Source organism: Hyperoodon ampullatus, assembly GCF_949752795.1.
Source record: "Hyperoodon ampullatus genome assembly, chromosome: 1".
Lineage (NCBI taxonomy): Eukaryota > Metazoa > Chordata > Mammalia > Artiodactyla > Ziphiidae > Hyperoodon > Hyperoodon ampullatus.
The window spans coordinates 167,813,852-167,833,670 of NC_136914.1; the positions used below are offsets into that span (position 1 = coordinate 167,813,852).

The 19,819-nt window shown below is 40.1% G+C and overlaps 1 protein-coding gene across 1 annotated transcript in view; it reads left to right on the plus strand.

Annotated features, from left to right (window-relative positions):
• CC2D2A (coiled-coil and C2 domain containing 2A) overlaps positions 1 to 19,819 on the plus strand; it is a 131,177-nt gene that overhangs the window by 67,143 nt on the left and 44,215 nt on the right. The window contains exons 16-18 of the mRNA XM_079707442.1: positions 2,911 to 3,088; positions 14,902 to 15,058; positions 17,265 to 17,412. Of these exons, the coding sequence (XP_079563568.1) occupies positions 2,911 to 3,088; positions 14,902 to 15,058; positions 17,265 to 17,412 (483 nt within the window). The remainder of the gene's footprint in view (positions 1 to 2,910; positions 3,089 to 14,901; positions 15,059 to 17,264; positions 17,413 to 19,819) is intronic.

Below are 19,819 nucleotides of genomic sequence, written 5' to 3' on the forward strand. Positions count from 1 at the left end.
AGAAAGTAGGCATAGAGGGAACTTTCCTCAACATAATAAAGGCCATATATGACAAACCCACAGGCAACATTGTTCTCAATGGTGACAAACTGAAACCATTTCCACTAAGATCAGGAACAAGACAAGTTTGCACACTCTCACCACTATTATTCAACATAGATTTGGAAGTTTTAGCCACAGCAATCAGACAAGAAAAAGAAATAAAAGGAATGCAAATCAGAAAAGAAGAAGTAAAGCTGTCACTGTTTGCAGAAGATGACATGATACCATACATAGAAAATCCTAAAAAGGCTACCAGAAAACTACTAGAGCTAATCAATGAATTTCGTAAAGTTTCAGGATACAAAATTAATGCACAGAAATCTCTTGCATTCCTATACACTAATGATGAAAAATCTGAAAGAGAAATTAAGGAAACACTCCCATTTACCACTGCAACAAAGAGAATAAACTACCCAGGAATAAACCTACCTAAGGAAACAAAAGACCAGTATGCAGAAAACTATAAGACACTGATGAAAGAAATTAAAGATGATACAAATAGATGGAGAGATACACCATGCTCTTTCTTGGATTGGAAGAATCAACATTGTGAAAATGACTATACACCCAAAGCAATCTACAGATTCAATGCAATCCCTATGAAACTACCACTGGCATTTTTCACAGAACTAGAACAAAAAATTTCACAATTTGTATGGAAACACAAAAGACCCCGAACAGCCAAAGGAATCTTGAGAAAGAAAAACGGAGCTGCAGAAATCAGGCTCCTGGACTTCAGACTACACTACAAAGCTATGTTAATCAAGACAATATGATACTGGCACAAGAACAGAAATACTGATCAATGGAACAGGATAGAAAGCCTGGAGATAAACCCATGCACATATGGTCACCTTATTTTTGATAAAGGAGACAAGAATGTACAATGGAGAAAAGACAGCCTCTTCAATAAGTGGTGCTGGGAAAATTGGACAGCTACTTTTAAAAGAATGAAATTTGAACACTCCCTAAGACCATACACAAAAATAAACTCAAAATGGATTAAAGACCTAAATGTAAGGCCACACACTATAAAACTCTTAGAGGAAAACATAGGCAGAACACTCCATGACATAAATCACAGCAAGATCCTTTTTGACCCACCTCCTAGGGAAATGGAAATTAAAACAAAAATAAACAAGTGGAACCTAATGAAACTTAAAACTTTTGCACAGCAAAGGAAACCATAAGCAAGATGAAAAGACAACCCTCAGAATCGGAGAAAATATTTGCAAATGAATCAACTGACAAAGGAGTAATCTCCAAAATTTACAAGAAGCTCATGCAGCTCAATACCAAATAAACAAACAACACAATCCAAAAATGGGCAGAAGATCTAGATAGATATTTCTCCAAAGAAGATATATAGATTGCTAACAAACACATGAAAGAATGCTAAACATCACTAATCATTGGAGAAATGCAAATCAAAACTACAATGAGGTATCACTTCACACCAGTCAGAATGGCCATCATCCAACAATCTACAAACAATAAATGCTGGAGAGATTGTGGAGAAAAGGGAACCCTCTTGCACTGTTGGTGGGAATATAAATCGATACAGCCAGTATGGAGAACAGTATGGCAGTTCCTTAAAAAACTAAAAATAGAACTACCATATGACCCAGCAATCTCACTACTGGGCATATCCCCTGAGAAAGCCATAATTCAAAAAGAGACGTGTCGCAATGTTCATTGCAGCAATATTTACAATTGCCAGGGCATGGAAGCAACCTAAGTGTCCATCCCCAGATGAACGGATAAAGAAGATGTGGCACATATATACAGTGGAATATTACTCGGCCATAAAAAGAAATGAAATTGAGTTATTGAGGTGGATGGACCTAGAGTCTCTCATACAGAGTGAAGTAAGTCAGAAAGAGAAAAACAAATACCAGATGCTAACACATATATATGGAATCAAAAAAAAAATTGTTCTGAAGAACCTAGGGGCAGGACAGGAATAAAGACGCAGCCGTAGAGAATGGACTTGAGGACATGGGGAGGGGGAAGGGTAAGCTGGGATGAAGTGAGAGAGTGGCATGGACTTATATACACTACCATATGTAAAATAGATAGCTAGTGCGAAGCAGCCACATAGCACAGGGAGATCAGCTTGGTGCTTTGTGACTACCTAGAGGTGTCGGATAGGGAGGGTGTGAGGGCACAAGAGGGAGGAGATATGGGGATATATGTATATGTATAGCTGATTCACTTTGTTATAAAGCAGAAACTAACACACCATTGTAAAGCAATTATACTCCAGTATAGATGTAAAAAAAAAAAAAAAAAAGAATGATATGCTTTCCTGGATACTTCCTATCTTCTACTGGGATGCAAATGACCTTTAACAATACGGAACATTTCTTAATCCCCTGCAGCCAGTGAGCAGTGACTCACCATTGGAAAATGTTAAGAAAAAACTTGGATCTTGGAAAAGCAGAGTTGACCCAACTGCTGCAATATGGTATTATATTTTTAGGTTAAAACATCCTCCCCAAACATAAATCACTACTAGCCTTTATGGTCTGAACTCACTCCATTTAACAAATAATATAATTCTGTTTACTCTAAACTTTGGAATACAAATGTAAGGGTTGTTTGAAATAATTAAGGAGACTGTAGCACAGTGATGCTTTAGAACAGTTCTAAATCCCCTGTGGCCTTTTCAGGGCCTCTTATTTCATATCACACATACTATGATATTAAGCTCTGCAAGACCTATGGCTGCCTTGGTTCAATGAAGGCTAAAGTGACTAAAGCTCCAGCTCCAGTGTATCTTATTCTGGTCAGTGCCCATTTGTCAAACACTCCAGTTTTACTTAGTAAATGAATACTGACCCACCAGTGAACTGTCTCACTCTGCAGGGTGGAGGTCTTGCGAAGGGAGGATGTCAAGAGGCGCTCGCTGTATTTAAAGGTGACCTTCAACAACAAGGAAGTGTCCAGGACTGACAGTCGGCCACTTGGGGCTGACTTCCGTGTTCACTTTGGACAGATTTTCAACTTGCAAATATTCAACTGGCCGGAGAGTTTAACACTTCAGGTACATATTTTAATTATAGTCACTGTTCCAAGAATTTTTGGTCATCACAGGTGCGAGATGGTTTTAAATCATCCATTGGCTATGCTGGTGTCCTGATAGACTCTCAAGGGTAACAAAAGGTCAGCTCTTCCTGGGCATGTCTTAAGGTCTTGGCAGAAAAGACCTGTTACCCCACTTGGCTCCTAGAAATGCTGGCAGTAACTGGCCACAGTGCTCAAGTGTGTGTCTCTAGATGAGGTGGGGGGGATGAGGGAGGATGGGGGACGGTAGAGAGGTCTCTGGCTCATTCATCGGAGAACTTCAACGTCACGCTCTACCAAGATCCTAGCATAATATACCAGAGAAATCAACTTCTATAATCACAGGTGGTTATAATGGAGGGTTGGGGTACAGGTGCTAGGATCCCCCCAAATAAATAAAGCTCCCACTAGCCTAAATGCCACCATTAGCAATATATTTATTTGTGTCTGTTTTAGTTTCCTAAGGCTGCCATAATGAAACACCACAAACTTGATGACTTAAGACAACAGCCATTTATTCTCTCACCGTTCTGGAGGCCCTGAAGTCTGAAATCAAGGTGTCAGTGGGGCTGTGCTCCCTCCAAAAGCTCTAGAAAAGAACCCTTCCTGCCTCTTCAGCTCCTGGTGACTCCAGGTGTTCCTTGGCTTGTGGTAGCATCACTCCCATCTCTGCTTCCATCTACACATGGCCTTCTCATGTCTGTGTGTCCTTTTTGGTCTCTTACAAGGACACTCTCGTTAGACTTAGGACCCACCCTAATCCAGTATACGCTCATCTGGATCTTTAACTAATTACACCTGGAAACACCCTATTTCCTAATAAGGTCACATTCTGTGGTTCCAGGTAGACATGAATTTTTAGAGGACACTATTCAATCTACTACAGTGTCTTAGCTTGCTGTTCTTATGGCGAAACCTCTCTTATGATGCTGTCAGATTCTCTTTTATGATACTAATAGGCATGTTACTTAGGCTTGCAAATATGTGGCACAGGTGTCTTTGTTTGCCATCTACCACCCATGCAGAAATCACTAATCCTCATCCACCACTTGTGCGGAAATTTCTCATTCTTATCCACCACCCTTGCCAGAAATGACCATTGATCATGCCTATTTTCCCCCACTGAGCCTGGATATAACTTCATAACAGTTCTCAACACTGTACTCCAGGCTGCCACTACCTACTGATTGTAATTGACATTAAGTCTGCAGATACAATTACAGTTATGTAATTACTAAAATATTTAAATACTTCTCTACTGAATAGCAAAGAGTTTCCATCCTGGACCCCCAAAATGCCACCCTGGCCACATAGACCCCACTTCCAAGACCCTCTGGACCTTCTTACAATGGACCAGTTAAAGGGTATGTCTGAACAAGGTTAATGCCTCCAGGACCCTGTTCCCTTGTACAGTAACAGCTCTTGTGATTGGTTAGCACTTGGTTGTGAGTACTGTTCAACGTTTTGAATATCAATCCCTGTCTAGACTCAGGTAGTTGAAAACCTTCTAAAACTGGTAGAGGAAGTTTGAAACAGCTAAGATAGGGGGTTATTTTGACAGTGGGAAGGAAGCACAGCAGAAATGCTCAGAATGAAGTAGGGATGCCAAGAAATGAGATGGTGACCCTGACCGGGTCAGCACTGGGCACCCAAGGTCAACCAACTGGGTTTGGGGCTTTCCAGAGACTGTGGCAATTTTATCCTTCTCCTTTCATCCCTGATCTGGGGGTGGTGAGGGCTGAGGGTGATCCTCATGTACAAAGCACCTAGCATCATGACTCAGGCCAAATTCCTTTGCTGTGCTGATAACAGCATTGATAGCTACAAAATTGAAAAATGTTTTTCTGGAAAGTTTAGTGCTAGGCTTAGTCCAGTCACTCATATAATTCTGCAAAAACCCATCTGATTTTTAAGAAAATGTCTATGTATTTGGGAACTTAAGAAAAACAGAACGAACTTACTTTGCTGCTCAACTTAATATAGGTGAGAGGAGAAAGTTAGGAGATTTTGTTAAAGTAAAGAATGATATGAGAAAGGGGATTGAATGCGGAGGTTTGGTGAAAATGTGAGTTTTTCTTAAGCCTGAAAATTCCCTATGAATATCCGTGGGAAAATAATCTCTACATTTCTGCATGATGGGGTGATGGTGCCTGAAGGTGAGAGCAGAGAGTCACCCAGGTCTGCACTGGGAAGGGAAGCTGAGGGCACCTCCAGGTGGATGGCTGGTGGGCTTGCCTGGTGCTAACAACCCTGCCCATGGTGCCAGGTCCACGCCAACTATCCATCCCCGCTCCTCTGGAGCCCCTGCTGAGCCTGACTGCCTACGTGGAGGGCTCCTCTTCCTCCGTCCTCTTAGAAAAGTTGTGTCTGAGGGGCTCTGAGATCCTGCTGACTGGGTTTCATCCCATCATCTGTCCCTGTGAGAGGCACCATTATTTGAGTCACTTAACTACGAGGCACCATGGATCCAAAGACACAATCCCATTTCAGATTTGTTGAAATTAGAAAATCTGGTATTCTTTGTACCACTAACACCTGATTAAGAGAGGCCTTTCTTAGCCAGAGATTCTCTGCCGTGCAGAGCCTGAAGGCACTGTCTTTCTGTTTGCATGTCGAAGGGCTTTGGAACATTTAAAATCCAAATGCCTTTGGGCGGAGGGTCACACCCTGCTGGTTCTGAAGCCCCACATCTTTACTGCTTCCCGCATAAACCCTCCTGCCCTGGCCCTGCACACTTGCGTGTGCTTAAGCTACAGTTTAAAGCAAGACTTAACTGCACAGGGAAAACTGTGTAAGTGAAGAATAAAACTTGATGGAGAAAGTAAATAAACACAAACTCCAAAAGCCAGCTCGATGCTTTGCTGTCACCTTCTCTTCACCATGTGAGGTTGCTGGGGGCGCTTTGGAGTCTTACCTGTCCCGCATCCACAGAATAGCAAAGATTTCGGCTATGCAGAGTTTGCCGCCTTGTTTGAGATTCATCCTTGACTCCTCCTCCCCTTCCTCCCCTGCAGAGGAAAACCTGATGTTGAGCAAGACGCAGATTCATGTGAGAAGATCAGATAGAGAGCTAGAGGGAAGCCAGGGAGAGCAGCAGACAGAACATGGCAGGTAGGAAGGACTGGGGGCCTCGGAAGAGACCCTCCCACACTGAAGCTAGTGCGAAGGGCAGGAGAGAAGGCCCTGGCATCCGGGTGTCTGGCCTGCGTCCCTGTTGGTTGGTGAGAGCTCAGACCAACTGGCCAGTCTGTGAAACCCTCTCCCACTCTAGGCCATCCTAAATGTTCTGAATTACCATGTAGGAAAGACATCCTCCACCTTCCACTAATGTACCAAGACTTTATTTCACATATATTCTAATACATAAAGGAAGCCTCCTATACTATCTCCCATTGACTCTCTTGAATATTAACTTGATATGGATGTTATAATCAAAACAATTTTTTAAAGTAATGTGAAAAGGCTATTCTCTAAAATATTATGAATTTTTAAATAAAAAAACAAAACTTTATCCTACAATATTAAGAATATACTTGTAAGCTATTATCTTGGCCTTAAGAGCTGAATCATATCATCTTTAAAAAATTACAAATTAAAGGAGTCTTTGGTAAGTTCTTAAACTATGCATAAAGATTTGATAACTGATCAAATTACATATCATAATGGCCCAATGGCTTAATTTTTTATAATTGAGTAGTGGTTATAGATGAAATTAATTTAGAGGATATTGTATTTTGACTGTCTAGGAATAGTATTGTGCCATTTGGAAATTTTCCATATAACTGCAAGTTTTGAATTAAGGAAGGTTCAAGGATTATTGGCAACTTCAGGAGGATAAGAAAAATCACCTTAAATGCATCTGTTTCTGCCAGTGCTATCAGATTTCTTTAGAGGGTAATGTGTTTCAGAAAATCTTCCAAGATTGTCAGAACTATAGTGCATCAGTTGATGACTCAACAACCAAGCCCTGAATGTTGCTTAATTGTTGAGAGCCAGCTGAGGGTCTGATGCTGAGCCAGGAGTGTAGTGGAGCATTGGAAGCCATGTATAAAGGGAGGGATACATGGCCCTGTCTCAGGGATCTTTAAATCCAGCTAGGAGATGAGAGAGAGACAACTACAAAGAAGCAATGCTCAGCGCAGTACGATACACAGGACTGTTGAAGGGAACAGTGTTGATTTTGATGTTTGACTTCTTGCATGTTTTGAACCACAAGGCTCAGTGTTTCCTAGCCAGGCTTGAGATAGGAATGCCAGGGCAGCCTTACAAAGCAGAAGATAAGTCCACAGGCTGGCCCAGAAAGCCAAGAGTGAGGGGATGGGGTTGGGCCTCACAGCGGAAATGGGAGGAAGGAATTAATTAGAGCAACACTGCAGCCTTGAAAGAAGGACTGACAGGACTTGATGATGGTTTGACTAGACGGAGTAAAAAGAAAAGGAATCAAAGTTGGCCCCAAGGGAAGGGTGAGATGGGACTTCACAGGATGGGAGCTGGAATGGGACCAGAGCCCTCCCAGAAAGTTCTTGAAAAGGTCTGGCTTCTGAGGTCATTCCAAAATAAATGCTTGCTGTTTCACAAAAATGAAGTTTGATTTAGAAATAAAAAAGCTTTGTGATACCTTATCATTCACATCTATAATATCACCCCATATTCATCTTCTTGACTCCCCAAAACTAACAGCTGTTGTGTAATACTGCTGGGTGGCTTTGAAATATCTTAGCATTATTATTTTTTCCTTATGAAGCAATCCTGTTGAGCTTTCATATTCCTGGCATGCGGATTGAGATAGGGAACTTTTCCTTTTAACCAAGTTGGCAATAACTCGAGTTTCCCTTCCCAGAGCCTCTCCTGATTTCTCTGGCTCTTCTGCAGAATTGCACTCTCCAAGTGGGAAAACCAATCCTATTTGGAGAAGTGTCGTTGATAACCCTCCTGTAGTTCACTGGGACAGGGGGAGAGAAAATAAAGATACCAAAAGGAGACTTCCGCCCAGAAGCTTGGCAGGGAAAGGAAGGAGGGAAATGGATCAGGAGTCTGAAAGGGGACCATGGTTTACTTTAGGGTGAGTTGACTGGAGCACATTTGTCAGCTGTGGGAAAAGCAGCCAGTCCAGAAAAGATTGATGACTTGGAAAATATAAAGGAAAGTTGTAGGGGGAGTGGGTGGGAGAAAGGAAGGAAAGAGGGTGGGAGTGTTGAGGGAAGGAATGTCACAGGATACTGGGAAGGGTGGGATCAAGACAGAATAGCATGGTCCTTTGAGTCAAGAGTGATGACACAAGGGAGGGGGTGGAGGGCTGGCCGTAAGGGGGTTCACCTCCAATGCCCACAGCCTTTTCAGTGAAGGAAGGGAGTCTGTGGGCACAAGAGTAAGGACGGTTTGATCCAACACTGAAGGGAAATGGGGACATCAACCAAGAGACAATTAACAGACTGGACGATAACATCACCGGTGGCTGAGATTACAGGGCAGCCACTTATACCAAATCCAACACCACCATGTGCAAAATATGAAACTGCTGTGTTTTGTTTTGCTTTGTTTTGTTTAGGTTTTAAAATAAGAGAAACATGACTTAAGACCATGCAGTATAAACTACTTCACGATGGATTCTTTTTTATCTAAACTTAATGCCCCTACATTTCTAAGGTTTGTCTTATCTATACAGTTCTAAATACTGTTAGCAGGTAAATTTGCACCAGAATGTTGAGTTAAAGCAAACACCATTCCAAATGCAGGAGAAGTTAATAAGAATCACATAAATAGTTCCAATTTGGTAGCAGTTGATCTAATTGCTATTCTGAATTCAGTGCTGCCTTGCTTTATACAACAGGAATTTTTGAACAGTTGAACATAAATTATATTTCCTGTCTTGTTTCTTCATTAACATTCCACCTTCAAACACACACACACAAACACTCATTTTGCTTAGAGCAGTGCTTCTCAATGGAGATTATGTTGCCCCCCCCGGGGGGGGTGCCTTTTGGCAATGTCTGGAGACATTTTAATGATCACAAGTGCTGAGGAGCTACTGGCACCTCTAATAAGTCGAGGTCAGGGATGCTGCTAAACATCTTACAATGTACAGGACAGTATACTGCAACAAAGGATTGTTCAGCCCCAAATGTCAACAGTGCTGAGGTTGAGAACCCCTGACTTAGAAAGAAAATGAAAATTAAACTTAATTATACAAAAAGTAATTTGCAAATACCTATAAAGCCCAAAGTGCCCATTTTCTGATTTTTTTTTTTTTTCGGTACGCAGGCCTCTCACTGTAGTAGCCTCTCCCGTTGCGGAGCACAGGCTCCAGACGTGCAGGCCCAGCAGCCATGGCTCACGGGCCCAGCCGCTCCGTGGCATGTGGGATCCTCCCGGACCGGGGCACAAACCCGTGTCCCCTGCATCGGCAGGCGGACTCTCAACCACTGCGCCACCAGGAAAGCCCTCATTTTCTGATTTTTAAAAATAGCATTTCATCCAAGCATTAAATAGAACTGCTATTTAAAAAATTAGGGTGTCTTGCAGAGACAGATCTTACATGTTAAAGTTTAATTTAAATAAAAGAAATTCTTATTTTACAAAGCTTACTAACATCAACTGGCTACCTTAAAAAAGTAGGGTAAAAAGTTTAGGAAATTTTTGGATTTTTTTTTTTTTTTTTGGCTTTGTGGGATGGTATCCATTTTTCCTTATTTAAAAAAAAAAAAAAGTTGATAACTACCTTCTGAGACAGTAGTCCCAATCAGCAAACCCTCCATTCCCCCAGAGTTTGTAGTTGCCTCTGTCATACAGACTCAGCACCAAGACTCTCCAATTCATTTCCTCTCTGACATTAGATAGGAATGTGTTTCTGGAGACAGGGAAACAGACCCTTCCACTGACATCTACCAGAAATGCCCTTTATGTAGTAACTGCATGTTTTATTGGCCATCATTAACCATGGTGACCAGCACAGGCACATCCACAAGGAATTAGAAATCAAAACAGAAGCTCAGAGGCATCTCTTAAGGTTCTTCCACAATAAAATACTTATAAACTATTAAAGTCCAGCAGGGATGTTTTTGCAAAGCCACTGGAGTCAGATAATATAGAAACTTTGTCCTGTGCAGCTGAGTAAACAAACACTGAATTCTATTATGGAAGGGGATATAAGTAATCTGAAAAATATTTGGATTTGTTTTTATTTTTAGATGTGTTTCACACCCTGATTTAGTTGCCCTGGGTGTTGGGTTGTTTGGGAATTCATTAGTCATAGGAGTGGTTAAGAGAGACACAAAGTCAGGCAAGATTTAACTAAATACTAAATACTGCATTTATGTCATTTTGTAAAGCATTTTACCAGCATAAATGGTATTTTCTGACTGTTGGTATGGTTTCTGTTGCCTTAACTTGAAGGGTTTTAGTAGCTCCTGATTTTTTTTAAAGCATTTAAGGCTTAATGTAGTTTGTTTTTCACCTCCTTGCCTTTGGGTTCCCAGAAATATAGATGATTTAATTATAAATATGGAATATGCCATAAACTTCCTATAAGGCCTCAGAAACTTAATGTCTTCCTTGAAAAAAAATAGTGTGTCTTGAAAAGACATTCTTACAAGTTAAAATTTAAGTTAAATAAAAGAAATTCTTTTGTCATAAAGCTGAATAAAATCAATTGGCCAACAAGGTTTAATGAGATATTTGGGAAGTGTAATCACGTTTATGAAAGACCTTTGTAAACTTCAAAGTATTATAAAAATGCACATGCTTGTTGTCAATTTTATGCCCAAACAAAGAAGGAAAAAACATTTATTGAGCTCACACAGAGGGAAAGAGGCTTTTCATCCATCTCAGCTAAACTGCACCACTGCCTTCCTGCTGAGCTTTGGGTAACATCCTCATTTTACAATGAGAGCAAAAGTGAGGGGAATGTCATGCCCAAGGTCACACAGCACAGCTAGTAAGTTGCAGTGTCAGGATTCAGTCCCAGACCAGTTGAACCACAAGGCTGCCCTGTCCTGCCCACCACACTGCCCTCCGCAGGCTGTGGGAGGATCTGACAGTCATGTGGGGAGCAAAACAAGTCAGGTAAAAAAAATCTGAGAGCCATACTACACCCAAGTCTACCAGCTGTTCAGAGAAGAAAACAATTCCAGTCCACGGATTTATCATCTAGCAACTTACTTCTATTAACAGTTCTATGTTTAACCTTTTGAGGAACTGCCAGATTGCTTTCCAAAGTGACTGCATTATTTTACATTCCCACCAGCAGTGTGTGAGTTTCCATTTTCTCCTCATCCTTGCCAACACTTGTTATCATTTGCCTTTTTGATTGCAGCCCTCCTTGTGGGTGTGAAATAGTATCTCAGTGTGGTTTTGCTTTGCATTTCCTTTATGGATAATGATGTTGATCGTTCATACAAGCATTATTCATAATAGTCAAAAAGTGGAAACAACCCAAATACCCATCAAGTAAAATGTGACATAGCCATACAATGGAATATTATTTGGCAATAAAAAAAGAACAAAGTACTGATACATGGTACAACATGGCTGATTCTTTAAAGCATTAAGAATGAAAGCTAAGTGAAAGAAGTCAGTTACAAAGAATCACAAGGTGTATGAGTCCATTTACTTAAAATGTCCAGAATAGGCAGATCTATAGAGACAGAGTATATTTGTGGTTGCCTAGGGCTGTTGGGAACGGGAGGCGAAAAGGGAAATAATTGCTAGCAGGTATGAGAGTTTTTTCAGGGTGATGAAATATTCTAAAATTGATTGTAGTGTTATTTTTCTGGATTTGTGAGTTTATAGCATTTATCAGCTTTTTAAAATTTATACTTTGTTGTGATTTGTTCTCATTCTAAATAAATAGTCTCTTCTGTAAAAATAAATAAATAAATAAATTTTGTCCACAAAATCAGAAAAAAAAATAAAATAAAAAAAATTGAAGTTAACCTGCTCCCATCTAAATATATTAATTCACAGATGGTAGGTAATGAGCAGTCAAAGGGAAATCAAACAAGATCCCTACTCTCAGGAATATCACCATCCAGTAAGACAAATGATGCATAAACAACGAATTTCAATAGAGGGAATAAGCATTCCCACAGGGAAATCACAGGGAAAGGTGGTGGCACCTAAGTAAGTATGGGTGGGCATGTGGCAGGTCTCACTCAGTGTCCAGTACAGCAGGGGCACCTTCCAGGGAGGTAAAGCCCCTGCACGAAGTGGGCAGTGCACCCTCGCCTTACTGAGAGACCAAGCAAGCCCCTTGAGAGTCTGAGAGGAAGTCAGAGACAGGAAGAGTTCAGTGGTCTTTTGATCACGATGGCCCATGCTAAGGTGATCCTTTAACCTTTGATTGTAGCCATTGTTTTTATAGCACTTCCATGTTTTGTGGTTCTTTCATTCAGATTTTAAATTATCTTTCAGTCATTATTTCTCACCAATCTATCTAAAGTAATTATACCTTATGGATCATGGTTATGGCTTTAAAAGGTTTCTTAATTGTTTAATCACCTTCCTGATTTTCCTTGACCAATGAGGAAGATGTAAGAAAAAGTGTACGAGTTTTGAAGTGAAACAGTTGCAGATTCAAATCGCAGCTTTGTGACTTAAGAGATGAGGGACTAGGGGAAGTTTCTCCCCTTTGTCGAGCCACACACACATCCATAATCTAGAATTGCTGTGTCTATTATTGCACTTAATCTTTACCACAAACCGTCCTTCATAGGATTGTGGTTAAGATTAAACGAAATAACAGACGGCTTCATACAAAGGAATGTCTCAGTGAATTAAAATTTGGGGGGAAGTACAAAAAATTTTAAAGAAAAACCCACCATTTTCTCAGACTGAAACTTGATGCCAGTGAGTCCATAATTGAACAGGTCAAACCAAGGTCTTCTGTGCAATAAACAACAACCTGCTACATGTTCTTTAAGGTCTGTGATATTATAAAACTGGCAGGCTCTTATAAGAGGTTGAGGTAAGCAAAAAAAATGGCCCTCCTTTCTCCATCAGAGTTCTGAGCCAATAAAAATATAGAGGAAAAGTTAAAAAAATGTAAAAAGAGAGGGGGATCACCTATAAATTAATAGAGCCTTGAGGGACATACCAAGCAATTACAATGTATGGAATAAATTATGATGTTAATTCAAAGTAATTGTTTGAGACTCTAAAGAGCATTTGAAACTTACTAATATTTGACATTATTAAGGAATTACTGTGATAATAGTATTGTAATTATGCCTTTTTATATCCTTCTCTTTTAGAGATACATATTGAAACATTTACAGTAAAATGATGTCTGAGTTCAAAATACTGGTGGAGAGTCAAATGGTTGAGAGTGTAGATAAAACCAGATTGGCCATAAGTTAATGGTAATTGAAGCTAGGTAGGTGATGTGTTCATGGTATATTATTCTTCTAAGATTACATATATTTGAAATTTTCCCTAAAAGATCTTTTTAATAAGGAAAAAAAATCACATATCTACTGATAAAGATGAATTTGGAGAGCGTGGCTTAAATGTGCCACTCATGGGCTTCCTGCTGAGCCCCTGAATTAGGCAGAGGTAAGCCCTGAACAGTCACAGGTTTCTTGGTGCATCCAGCCTGTTAGAATACCTCACAGTGGTACTAAGTCTGGGGTTTTGAGTTCAGTTCCTATGCAGTCTCTGCTTTGTCTTTACCCCAGTAGCCCCTCAAAGCTCAATCAGCCATCTTGTAAATGTGAGCTGGTAGATACCAGGGAGATGAAGCCAGGATATCAGCCCAGTACAAATCCATCCTCATCCTTATCCTTGGAAAAGAATTCATATCACGTGCCGTGATACAGGGAGGGTAGGCAGAGAGGCTCCGTGGTGTCATTTTTGTGCATGCAGGTGGTAAATGGAAAGTATTAATCAGAGGGAACTCTATTGCATAAGAAGAAAAACAGAAGTACTTAATTTGTAGAAATAAAAGAGTAAAATATGCATTTTAGAGAAATGTGTACCAGCCAGAGAGGCCTCATGGGAAGAAAGAATAAAACATAGAAAGGAAGCCAGCAGAGCTGTGAGATATTTTATCTTTTACCACAAAAGAAATGACCCAAGAATACAGGGAAGCAGAGGGTCCTACTGAGACTGTATTGTATATTCATAATCTGTGGTTGCCCTGGCAATGGGTCCTTCATCTCATGGTGATGGCATTACAGTAAGACACACCACAGTAATTAGTATCAGAGCTACAGGTGGTCAAGTTAGCTCCATTTTGGGAGAAGGCCTGAGAAGAAGCTGGATAGGATTTCAGCAACTAACAAATAAAATGAGGTCTTGAAGGAAAGGACTTTGAGAGATTTACCAAATAACAGATTTGAACCTGATACCCTAGAGTACTTCTAGGTATGGTGCATTTCCTATTGACTTTGAGGTTGGTACAGATAATAAACCATCTAGTGGCATGTCCATATTGTCCCACCTTTCAACCTGATGGCGTTTCTCTCTGAAATAATCTGAACCAGGAGAAAGAGGAAGCCCATTCTCCAAACTACTGTGTATTAATTTGACATAGAAACAATTGCAGTCGCCTGATCATTTGATTAACCTCTCTACCCCAGGAGATTAGGCCAGGCAAGAGGACAGGGTGCCAACAACGTGACCAAAAATAGGGTATAACCTGGTCTCCATGGAGACCATAGCAACACAACTCAACTTTCCACTCTGAGATGGGCGCTCTTGACTAGAACAGTGACCAGCACAGAAAAATGTACTCATGATCTGGGAGTGAGCACCCTTTATTGCTGTTTTTATTTGGCTGTTTCCCTTCCTCAATTTCAGGTATATGAAACAGTTGGACACAGTGGTACCACCTTGCTAGCAGAAGTGTTTCTGCCTATTCCTGAAACTACTGTTGTCACTGGAAGAGCTCCCACTGAAGAAGTGGAGTTTAGCAGTAACCAGCATGTGACACTGGACCACGAGGGAGTTGGCAGTGGTATGGAAAGCCTCAATGGCTAACGGATTCATGGTCAAATTTGAACATATCTTTTTTTTTTCACTTATCAGACAAGCAGACAATTATAAAATTGCTATCAGAAAAATTAAAGCAATAATCATATACAATTTTTGGCAAAGTCATTTTTATATACTATGGGTGGCCAGAAAATTCATATAACTATGCAAGTGTAAAGTAGTTTTACCATGTGAATTAAGGGCCTTTAGATTGCCTTTGACACCTTAATTCAACTTCTAGGAATCTTTCCTAAGAAAACAATTTGAAATGAAGATAAAACTTTGTGCATAAAAAAAAATGTACCTCACAGTGTTATTTGTAAGGCTGAAAAGTTTGAAATAAATAATAGGGAGGTTATTAAATAATATTCTCTCTTATCTCCTTCTACAATTCTGATTAAATATATGATGGACTGTCTCACTCTGTCCACTATGTCTTTTAACCTCTCTTTAATATACTTGACATCTCTTTTTTTCACTTTTATATTCTGTGCAATTCCTTTAAGTCAGTCTTCCAAATCATGAATTCACTTTTTGGCTATGTCCAGTCATTGAAACTCATCACTGCGTTTCTTGTTTCAATGATTATATTCTTCACCTCTAGAAATTCTATTTAGTTTTTTACAATCAGTTCTGACAACTTTTTGTCCTTTTCTGACACTCTCAATCATTTCTTTTATTCATTAATTCATTCTTTTATTCATTAATTCATTCATTTATTCTTTAAAACACATTAAAATATTTTCCAATATTCTGTATCTGATCATTCCAACACCTATCTGCTTATTGGTCTGATTCTGATTCTGTTTCCTCACATGCCTGGTGATTTTTTATTATGAGAGCATATCTGGAACTTTATCTTCAAGAATTCTTTGAGTCTCTAAACTGATCACCAGCCTAAAAGTCTGGAGGCTTAAGCTTTTAGTTCCAGCTCTGCTACTGACAAGGTGTATGATCCTAGTAATCATGTAACCTCTTTGAATATCATCTTCCTCATTCATAAAATGGATCTAATAATAACACCCTTAATGTCATATAGGGTTATTTTGAAGATCAAGATGGAGGGTTCAGTATGAAGGAAAGATCTTTGAAAAACACAAAGATGCTGTTATAGGGTTAACAGCGGTATTGTTTTTGTGTTAATAATATTAACTGGAACTCTCCAAAGCATGAAGTTGCTATATTTCATGCTTGAAAATCTTTACTTCCTTTACTTGATTAAATGCCCTGCCCCGAGACTTTTTTTTTTATCACTAATGTCCAATCAGTGAGGGCCAAATCAGTGAGGCTTTACCGTCGCTACAATAGCTGAGCAATAGCATCTGTGGAGTGGTCAGCGTTTGCCAGGCATGTCTGAGTCTTTGCAAGTTTTACCTCACTTAACATGCTGTTCCTCACTCCAGGCACACTCTGACCTTAGGGCCTTTGCCTTTGTTCCTTCTGCCAAGAAGGCTCTTTCGCAAGATACCTACATGCCTCACTTGAGCTTTCTTCAGGCCTTTATTCAAAAGTGACTTCTCATGGGCCTCCCTGGCCACCCCGTCTGAAAGTTCAACCCCTGCCTCCTCCAAACACACATTTTCTATACACCTTCCCTAATTTGTTTCTCTTTTGCATTTATCACTCTCTAACATACTGCCCATGTCTCTTACTTATCTTGCTTATAACCTGTCTCTCCTACTTAAATGTAAACTCCATGAGAACAGGGATTCCTATCAGTTTTGTTTCTTTACTGCTATCTTTGTGACCAGAATAGTGCCAGCATGAAGTAGGAGCTCAAAGAAGTATCTACTGAATGAATGAATCAATGAATGTCTTCACAGTAATCCATAAAAGGGGGTACTATTATGTTCCGTATTTTATACACAATAATACCAAGGTTCAGAGAAGTTAAGCAATTTGTCCACAAAGCTGTTAAGTGGCAGAACCAGAATATACATGCAGTTGGTCCCACTCCAAAGTGCATCGTTTATTATAATGCCTACACTCTGCTGTCAAGAGATAGAGCCAAGTGGCCGATGGTGAGCGTCATTCCCTGAAGAAGTTCAGTAATGTTGATTTGAATTATGTGTTCCATCCCCACCACTCCCACCCACTCTGTTCCATTTGTCTACTTTCTGCTTTCTTACTAGTACTGGGCTCACTCCCTCTTTCTAAACAACATCCTATTTAATCTGCTATTTCCCCAGGAGTACCCTTCTCATTTGAAGCTGATGGTAGTAATCAACTGATTCTAATGACCTCGGGGAAAGTGGCCAACAGTGTGGCATGGGCCATTGGAGAAAATGGGATTCCTTTGATTCCTCCATTGTCACAGCAGAATATTGGATTTAGAAGGTAATGTATGGCTAGAATAAGCTGATGAGCAATGTCAGCATTGGCATGAACAATATCCAGTGGGGAAAAAGCTTGCAATATCACATTCTTTCCTTTTATTGTTATGTGCCAGTATTTTCAGGTTTTTTTTTTTTTTTTTGGTCAGTAAAGCACTTTACCTTATTTAATCTTCACCAATTAACTGTGAAGTATTCTTTTCCCAATTTCACAAATGGGGAAAGTGCATAGCACATAGCTGTATATATCAATATTTGGCCCTCAGTAAAGGTTCATTGTAAATGATGATTGGTGTAGAACCTTCTGATTATATGAAAGTCCCTATTCTCAGTCCCCTTCCTTGATTGCTAGCCCTAGGTTTCTACTCAGAACAGCAGAAATGGACTCTGGGCCTCACTAGTTCACTCCAGATGGACAGACCCTCTCTCCTTGTGGTTGATGCCTGTCCAGGCAGCCTGGACTGTGTCTTGCTTCTGTCCTTCCCCAATGGATGTGTCTTGAGTGGATCATCTTACCACTGATGTCTCAATTGCCTCCGTAAAATAAAAGGACTTATCTTGATCACCAAGAAGACATTTCCCAAGTCAAAGACTGTCATTTTCAATGTGTGGAGAAACAGACTAGGGCTGGTTTTGTTCCCTTTACACCCTCTCCATCCAGTGCAAATGCTTGTATCCATGCGATAAAAACAACAAAGCCTTTCTCAGCCAGGACCCTGGCAGCATTTCCAGTGGAGGCTCCTTTAGCCTTTGAATATAAGCCCTTTGTATTTGGTTCATTGAGTTTTATGCTGGAGAAATTTCCTGGGGATGAAAGCTCCAGCTCCGCAGGAGAGGAGATAAAACACTGTGAGTGATGAGAGGTGCAGTCCTGTTAATAAAGCCCCAACTCATAGAGGGAACCTACCTCAACATAATAAAGGCCATATACAACAAACCCACAGCAAACATCATTCTTTTTATTTATTTATTTATTTTGTGTGGTACGCGGGCCTCTCACTGTTGTGGCCTCTCCCGTGGCGGAGCACAGGCTCCGGACGTGCAGGCTCAGCAGCCATGGCTCACGAGCCCAGTCGCTCTGCAGCATGTGGGATCTGCCCGGACCGGGGCACGAACCCGTGTCCCTTGCATCAGCAGGCAGACTCTCAACCACTGTGCCACCAGGGAAGCCCCAAACATCATTCTTAATGGTGAAAAACTGAAAGCATTTCCTCTAAGATCAGGAACAACACAAGGATGTCCACTCTCACCACTATTATTCAACGTAGTTTTGGAAGTCCTAGCCATGGCAAACAGAGAAGAAAAAGAAATAAAAGGAATACAAATTGGAAATGAAGAAGTAAAACTGTCACTCTTTGAAGATGACATGATACTATACATAGAGAATCCTAAAGATGCCACCAGAAAACTACTAGAGCTAACCAATGAATCTGGTAAATTTTCAGGATACAAAATTAATGCACAGAAATCTCTTGCATTCCTATACACTAATGATGAAAGATCTGAAAGAGAAATTAAGGAAACACTTCCATTTACCACTGCAACAAAAAGAATAAAATACCTAGGAATAAACCTACCTAGGGAGACAAAAGACCTGTATGCAGAAAACTATAAGACATTGATGAAAGAAATTAAATATCATACCAACAGATAGAGAGACATACCATGTTCTTGGATTGGAAGAATCAATATTGTGAAAATGACTATACTACCCAAAGCAATCTACAGATTCAATGCAATCCCTATCAAATTACCAATGGCATTTTTTATGGAACTAGAACAAAAAAATTTTAAATTTGTACGGAGACACAAAAGACCCTGAATAGCCAAAGCAGTCTTGAGGGGAAAAAACGGAGCTAGAGGAATCAGACTCCCTGACTTCAGACTATACTACAAAGCTAAAGTAATCAAGACAATATGATACTGGCACAAAAACAGAAATACAGATCAGTGGAACAGGATAGAAATCTCAGAGATAAACCCACGCACCTATGGTCAACTAATCTGTGACAAAGGTGGCAAGGATATACAATGGAGAAAAGACAGTCTCTTCAATAAGTGGTGCTGGGAAAACTGGACAGCTACATGTAAAAGAATGAAATTAGAACACTCCCTAACACCATACACAAAAATAAACTGAAAATGGATTAGAGACCTAAATGTAAGACTGGACCCTATAAAACTCTTAGAGGAAAACATAGGAAGAACACTCTTTGACATAAATCCCAGCAAGATCTTTTTTGATCCAACTCGTAGAGTAATGGAAATAAAAACAAAAATAAACAAATGGGACCAAATGAAACTTAAAAGCTTTTGCACAGCAAAGGAAACCATAAACAAGACAAAAAGACAACCCTCAAAATGGGAGAAAATATTTGCAAACAAATCAACAAAGGATTAATCTCCAAAAT